The sequence below is a fragment of the Anarrhichthys ocellatus genome, unplaced genomic scaffold (assembly GCF_004355925.1).
Source record: "Anarrhichthys ocellatus isolate YVR2014 unplaced genomic scaffold, GSC_Weel_1.0 scaffold31, whole genome shotgun sequence".
NCBI classification, from domain to species: Eukaryota; Metazoa; Chordata; class Actinopteri; order Perciformes; family Anarhichadidae; genus Anarrhichthys; species Anarrhichthys ocellatus.
In genome coordinates, this window is record NW_022280061.1 from 1,381,440 (window position 1) to 1,389,688 (window position 8,249).

Consider the following 8,249-nt stretch of genomic DNA (forward strand, 5'->3'; position numbering starts at 1 on the left):
CCCCCCCCCCCCCCCCGAGTCTCTGTGTGGTAATGATAAAGAATGTACTCTGTGCTGATGAAACACGGCCACTTGTCACAAAGCTCTGGACTGAGCCATTGCATTTCCCTACTTGGTGTGAGAATAATGTCTTATGTCTCGAGCGATGCTCAATCTCGAGGTTTGTGATGTGTGGTGCTTTCTGGGCCCAACGATTAATCCGACTAAAGGGTGCCTTGTAAAATCAGGGTGCTTCTTTTCTCACTGATTGTTTCTCTGCCTTCTTTCTTGGCACTCTGGATCAGTGTGTTGGGCTTTGTGAGATGTTTTCTGCTTTCCTGTCTTTTTTTTAAAAAGTCTCAACACCACAACAGTGCTCACTGCCCTGAGGCTTCTTTTTGACACTAGCAAGTCAACGCGAAAGTTTCTGGCTCTGTGCTGGTTGGCCAGTAAAGTTTGCTTTGTTTTCTGTCACTAATTGGCCATAAATCCTGTGAGAGTGTCTGACAACTTTAAAAAAAACTGACATTTTTGTGGCGTTAGCCTGTCTGAACATTGTGGCTCCTAAAAATGAAGGTTTAAAGTTATTGTCCGCTGTCTCACCATCTCTGCTGCTGGATTTTGTCGTCCTGCGTTCGTGCGTCTGTGTGTGAATGCCGGTGTGTGTGCGCACGCTACACGTCAAACAGCGGACATCGCGAGGAACATGGGGGCCAGAACAGTCATCGCCATCGACGTGGGCAGCCAAGACGAGACCGACCTCTGTAATTATGGCGACAGCCTGTCGGGCTGGTGGCTGCTGTGGAAACGGATCAATCCTTGGGCCGAGAAAGTAAAGGTAGAGTACTGCTAACCGTGGCCGACTCAGCAGCTTAAATACAGAGCAGTACATTAAGATTAAGAAGTGTTTCTGTTGGTGTTTGTGGTGAATTCTGGTTCTTCCACCATCCTCTGCTGCAGGTGCCAGACATGGCAGAGATCCAGTCTCGGTTGGCCTACGTGTCTTGTGTGCGGCAGTTGGAGGTGGTGAAGAAGAGCGCCTACTGCGAGTACATCAGACCGCCCATCGACCGCTTCAAGACCATGGACTTCGGCAAGTTTGACGAGATCTACGTGAGTTACTTAATGAATATTGTTGTTTTTGATTTATTTGGGGATAACCTGTCCTTGCTTAATTAAAAGTACCTTGTATTTCTGTTTAAACTACTTCAGGACGTGGGCTACCAGCACGGCAAGCTGCTGTTTACTGGCTGGGCCCGAGGCGACATCATCGAGAACATGCTGAAGGACCACCGCTCGGCCGACTATAACGACAGCAAGAGAACTGACGTAAGAACAGCAGTCGTACCACACACGATATGTAATATGGTTGATGTATAGCTAAATACATGTTCACCGTCAACATTTTATGTCCGTATATATAATGATTTCTGGTCTCGTAGTCCTGCACGTGTCCAGGAGCGGACTTCACTGACCTTGCAGAGATCGTATCCAGGATAGAGCCCGTTCAAAGCTACGTAGCTGCAGAAGGTAAACGATCACTTGCCAATTCATTATTCTTATCTCGAAACAATTCCTTTTATAGAGGCTAAAGTATATTAAAAGTCCTTGTTAGATCAGTCTCCTCCTACAGATGCACAGTTTCCCCCTCGGGATCCTGTCTGTTTTAAGGGGTCATAGCTTTCACCTGCTCTGTTTTAATGAAATACAGTGGGAGATGTCCCTGATATTTTATGGCTGCTATCTAAACCAGGTGGCTCAGTCGCACAATAAATTCTCTCCGTAATATGGCCTCTAAATCTTTCCATTCAGCGGAGGAGTCGGACTGTCTGACGGAGTATGAGGAAGACGGGATGGACACGGTGAGAGAGGAGGAGGAGGAGGGGGAGGAAGAAGAGGAAGAGGACCTTGAGGACCACTCGCCTGGAGAGTGGGGCCAGAATGGAGTCTTTCAGACTGTAAGCACGCACGAAAACATGACGTGACCGATCCATATTAAATACATTTATTCTTCAATGCCATTGTAACATTTTAGGGATGCACCGATCCAGATGTTTAAAATAAGAATTTGGCCAATAGCTAATGCCAATGTTTCTTTGTTGTTGTTTTTTAAATTTAGTTTGTTGTTGGTTATCCCCCTTTTGTGCCAGAGGAAAAAAGAAACCTTCATTATAAAAAAAGACAAACTGAACTGTCAGCATTTCGTGACACTTAGAATGCACGCAGATCCAATCATACAAATTTATGAAGCAACCTTTGACATAACCTTTATTCACGGGTGGCTGTGGCTCACGAGATAGAGTTGGATGTCCTTTTAATCACAAGGTTAGCAGTTCAATCACAAAGAGATAAGTATCTCTGCCTTGTTGCAGACTATTTTTCTTCTCATTCAAGATGTGAGACGCAAAGCTGAACAACCGCTCTCTGAAAACAAACATCGACACAAACCACACGAGCCCACGGAGCCCATCGCCCTCTTATGTCACGCTGGTGTCTTGACTTCTCCGAATCAGCCGCTGGGAATGCTAGCTGCTGACCTCAAATGACCAACACGACATTTAGCCTGTTGCGACACAATAGATGAATATCGGCAACTGCCGTTAGCAAATGTCTGCATTTGCCAAGACAAATATCGGCCATTCATTCAGTCACGGCTGGCTAAGCAGTCGTTGTTATTGCCACAGCCATTTCTGGCCTCTTGTTTCAATGAGTTCATCCAGGGAGGGTTATTTGGGGAAAAGACAGCGCTGGTATCGGGTTTGTAAGACATTGGTATTGGCATATATCCTGAGTTGAGGTATCGGAATTGAGAGAGAAGAAGTCCGATTGGTGTAGCCCAACTTTCCCAAAATTCATGCACACTGGTATCTCATCCACAATTCCTCTTTTATTCTACATGGACACCTCATTTGTTGTCGAAACATTATCATGTCCATGTAGAATAAAAGAGGAATTGAAAAGGAGAGAAATGTGCAGGTGTTTATGACCAGTAGCAGGGCTACAGGTCTAAAACTGCTCCCAATGGTTGTACTAGAGGAAAAGCAGCTATGATAATCAAAAGGTTTTATTCATCTATAAGTGCAGAGATGACATTTTGGCACTTGAGGGGTGACACAAGAGGAACCTTCAGATTTCCGCTGTACTAAACGGGTCAAAAACAACCCTCCTCTCTCTGCAGGATGAGGAGAAATCAGTGAGACAACGCAGGAAACTCGCCAGTGACTCCAACACCTCCGAAGTCTCTGACTGCTGACAGAGGGCCATGGAGGACTAGAGGGAGTCAAAACAAGACCGAGGGCCAAATTACGGGTCCATAAACCGCCAAGGCTAGAGACTTGGACACCACACGCTCAGCTCCTGCGACTTCTGAAACTCTGAGATACCGTTTTTTGTTTTTCTGCAGGAAATCGTTAATGCATTAACTTATTGAACCTTCGTTACATCGAGTGGCTTCCTCCTTGCTCTTCACATTTTGACCCCACCATCAAAAATGAATATGTACGGCCTTGAAAAAGTCTTCCCCACACCAAACCCATAACCAGAATCCCTGCCTGCCAACTCCCAAACCTGCCAAAACCAGGGACTCCCACAGTAACCAACACAACAAAACAGGGACACTTAAAACTTCCAATTCAATCCCGTTCCTCAGTTTCAAATGGCCATAAAGACCCCGTCTGTGTCTCTGAGTCTTCACGTACATCTTCATTGCACTCCGTTATTGACGATTTAACGTATTACGAGGTCCTTTCATTTCTTGTGGTCGCTTGTTCAGATGAGTTTGTATATTTTGCTGTGTGTTCGGATGACTGTTTGCTGTGATTTGTTGAAGTAATATAAGGACACGGAAAAGAAAAGCAAGATATACATACAATAGAGCTGAAGTTAGAAAGAGTTGGGTACATTTAGCATTGGATGTCAAGGAGGGGAAGCTGTGGGTGTAGTATACGTTCATGTCGACATCAAAGTAGACTTCATGTGGAATGAACGGAGCAGGACGAGGATCAATTCAAATCAGTTGAAAGAATAATAGAGGAAGGACATAAAGGTGTGTGTGGATGGATGAAAAGAGATGGACCAGTGAGTTAAGTTTTAAGTTAATTTATTTAAAATTCACACAGAATAGAGTACAGGGAGCTTAATGCATTGTGGGTAGACTAAACTAAACGGAGGATGGAGAACATTTGTAATGAAAATTCGGGATGAATGAGATGATCTGTTTGAATGGATGTGTCTGCGTGTTTGAGATGATGCCAGGTGAAGACGATGCCTTTTCAATCCGTGTTTGATCCACTCACGGTATACGGCGACTGTGGAGAAGAGAACCCTCATTTGACTGACACTACTTTAGTAGAAGAGCGTGTGCTCGCCTCTGCTTGCACGAGGTCACACATGCGGTACTCAAGGTTCCTGCGTATGGTGGACAATGAGGTGTGTATGACGGTGTATCTGAGACTGAGCAGTGATGAAAACCTACGTGTAGCCATCAAATTATTGTTGGATAATACGCAGAAACCCTGAGGACTCCTTCACTTCAAATGGGCAGAAATTCACCTCATGTAACTATTAACACTTGATTAACATGGACCTCCCGTAGATTGTAACAAGAGTATATGATAATATACACAATGTTCATATATGTATATGAGGTGGAAATTTGTAAGTTGATGCTTTGCTGCAAAACAAGGGAACCTAAACGGAAAGGGTTTATTCTCTTAAAATTCATTCAGTTTTATTTATATATGTTAACTACTGGCTTTTTACGAATGATTTTTTTAATTTTGGGGTGTGGGAGGGGGGGTGTTTTATTTTAATTAACTTGGCTTTAGCTGTTTTGCACTGAAATATTTGAAGTATTCCTTGCTCAGACAACCTCGAGATGTCAAGGGAATTCCAAGGATAAAAACAGATGATAATTTAATAGGCATATTGAAAAATAAAAAGAATATGCAGTAAGTCTTGTGGCATTTTTGTTTTTCTTATATGTTATTTAATGTTCAGGTTATTTCTCAAAGCTGACGCAGCTTGAGACCTGCACACAATTCTTAAAACAGTGACTGGTAACTCTCATCCACGGAGTATTTCAGTGTAGTGTCTGTATGCTTTTATTCGTTCAATTAAACGAACGGAAACAAACGGAGCTCATCGCACAGTGGTTATCACGAGAGGACTGGAGACTCGCTGCGAGTTACGCAACGGCAGAAAGCCAACATCAGCCGTGCCAACCTGGTTTCCCGGTAAGGCCTGCACCGTTTATTGTGCCGACAAGCAAAGCATTAAGCGTCTGTTGATCCAAAACGAGTTATTTTAGTAGTTCCTGTGCCGTGACACCGTTTTAACCATATTTGTTTAACGTTTGCTAATTAGCACTGAACACAAAGTACGGCTGAGGGGAATGTCATTACGTTTTGCTTGTATTTGGTCATTAACAAAGCAAACTGAAATATTGGACAAACGAAATGTCAAGACGGGGGATCCTCGGTAATTAAAATATTTGTAGGGAAATGTCTGCTTCCAATTTCATGGCAAACAACCTCAATTAATATTTGCTGATTACAGTTAATGAAAACTTCAAATGTCAACCTCATGGGGGCGCTAGGGTAAATGTTAGGGGGTGCACCAAAGTCAGTCAGATTCACCCTTTGACCACCATGAAGGTCTGTAGAAAATGTAATGGCAAACCGTCCAATGGTTGTAGAGATATTTTAGTCTTGAACAAAGTAGTGGACCAACAACCACAGCCACAACCACAGCCATAGATTATGTATGTGTTGTTGATAACATGCTGTTAGTCATCGGATAAAGACAAAGCACCTGACTGAGCACACAGATTTTATGATCATTATCTGCGTTGGCAGTTATTTCCATTGGAAAAGACCCAACCTCTGAACGTTCATGTGATGCAGGTTCATCTATCTCACGTACCCTTTTCCTTTTACCTGATGTGGAGTTTTAACTCTGCTCTGACGCAAATCTCTCCATCATTACTGTAAATCAAGATCGGTGCCAAAAACTCTTTTTACAGGCAGCAGCACACAGTGGAGATCTTTTTGTAATTTTCATGTAAAGCACAAACCTACAGAATGAAAATCACCTGAAGACCAGACATACGATAACATATGGTGAGAGAAAAGCACAAAAGTATATTTTTAAAAAAAAAACACCAAAAATTGTAATTTGAACTTTACAATTCACATTTAAATGATGATTCAAATGTGATGATATGTCATCTGTCTGTACACATTTCATCTGTATGGGCTTAAATTTGTATAGAGAAATAGGTGTATTGATTTCCAACAGGACACCTAGTATCGTGTCAAGGTTTATCTGGAAAAACTGCATGGCTATGCCTCCACAATCACCAGACATCAACTACAACTAGATCTTTAATTTAGTCTACATTTCATGTTAAAGTGAACATGACAGAATCAAACAAACCATAGACATCTGGATTTTGGGAAATCCTGTAAATCTCAATAAAGATTCTTATGAATGTATTGTTTGTAGACCCATTGTTATTTAATTGTGTATTTGATATAATTTCCATTATCACTTGTATCATAATTCCTAACTGAGGTGCAGGGTAATTGTATCCGAGTGACTTTTTGAACTTCTAGATAAGGATGGTGCACCTGACTATGACTCAATTTTTATTTTACTACATCTTAACAACTTTCACATGATCAGGGCTAATCTGCAGACATATTTTAATCAGTAGACAGAGGCTCTGGATTGGAAGAAATACTTTCATGTAACACATACTTCAGGTCTATCTCTTTATGAATACCGTTCAACAATCCTCTCTTAGCCAACGGAATGCTTTATTAGTTCTACAATTGAAGCTATTTTGCAGTTGGTTTTAAAAAGACATGATACAAGACTTGCTAACAAATAAAACAAGACAATGCTAAAAGGTGTATTTTATAATCGGATGAAGTAACACAAAAGTGAGGAGGCATGCTTTGTAGCAATCGCTGTTATCTAATGTAAATGCAGCTTTGAGGTCTGAGGAAAAAAAGCGAGTGGATTCTTTAAATCGTGGGATTATTTTCACCTGCATTCAAAACACTGAAGCTGACTTGTTATCTGGATGGTTTGAATTGCAGCCGACTGTGATAACGAGGCACTGAATTCCCCAGCGTGGATAACACAGACCTTGAAAAAGCTAAAGAAATGAATCAAAGTTTAGGAATTAAGTTGGTGCATACATGTATACAGTCGATCTCATTTAGTATACACATGCAAACAGTCAGTATTGCCTTTATTGTACTGTATTTTTGTAAAAACAATGTATTATATGGAATATCATATAGCTTTTGATCAAAAGTAATAATGACGATGTCAAATTTAGAGTCATAATTACAAGGCACAACATCTAACAAGGCACTCGGATATGATATCTCCATAATATCTGATGAGCTTGGTGCTTGAACATAAAAGCAAGCATGTGATGCATTGCCTAATCTTATCAATGTTAATATGTCACACCAACTTTTACAAAGCAGAGCTGTTGATCATATTTTAAACAAATATTGTGGCCATATCTTAAATGTTGGACTTTTTTTACGACAAAAATTATGTCCACGGTTATTTTAACCTTCCACATGCAGGCTTCAGAAAATTAGAGGATTGTCTGTCCCGTGAATGACTTCCTATTTGCATTGTCCTAATTATTTAAAGCTAATCCTGGTTAAAGTATGAATCTGGACTATGAGACTGAAAATTAGACAACTTATGTATTCAGATCCCCACTTTGTATTCCATCTCTGTGACTTGAAAATGAAATCATACTAGCACTCTGCGTACCATAGCCTGAGTACACATTGTCTCACAGTGTCACATAGATGTTTTTAAAGACTGGACATCTTATTTTGTCATGTTGGAAGTAGATACTATTAGAGTGTCTGTTTAAATTCACCTGTAGAAAACTGCACTACTTACTGTCCTACAGCAGATGGAGACAGCGGTGCTCTCATCTCAGCTGTCCCTGCTTTGGTGCATTTGCCTAATTTGTTACTTCATTTCTATGTTTACTGTAGTCAACCCATTAAGAAGGCTACAAACAAGGAATGGTTTGGCACACTATAGTGTAGTTGTTAACTGAGACGAGCTAATTTTGTAGTTTATTCATTTTACTTTCAACAACTACAACACCTCCCGCCAGGCAGGATGCTTCACAAGACAAAGTAAATTGTATTAATGTACTAAACAAATACATTAAACAATTGTCTTTATGTCTGTTTACAACGACATTACAGTTGGTCATTAACAAT

At 41.1% G+C, this 8,249-nt stretch overlaps 1 protein-coding gene across 5 annotated transcripts in view; it reads left to right on the forward strand.

Annotated features, from left to right (window-relative positions):
• pnpla6 (patatin-like phospholipase domain containing 6) overlaps positions 1-4,932 on the forward strand; it is a 26,599-nt gene extending 21,667 nt beyond the window's left edge. For all 5 annotated transcript variants that reach the window (XM_031864565.1, XM_031864569.1, XM_031864568.1 and 2 more), the window contains 6 exons: positions 669-817; positions 940-1,092; positions 1,192-1,308; positions 1,422-1,509; positions 1,792-1,937; positions 3,158-4,932. In XM_031864565.1, coding sequence (XP_031720425.1) covers positions 669-817; positions 940-1,092; positions 1,192-1,308; positions 1,422-1,509; positions 1,792-1,937; positions 3,158-3,232 — 728 coding nt within the window. In that variant the 3' untranslated portion in view covers positions 3,233-4,932. The remainder of the gene's footprint in view (positions 1-668; positions 818-939; positions 1,093-1,191; positions 1,309-1,421; positions 1,510-1,791; positions 1,938-3,157) is intronic.
• Positions 4,933-8,249: the final 3,317 nt, after the last annotated feature.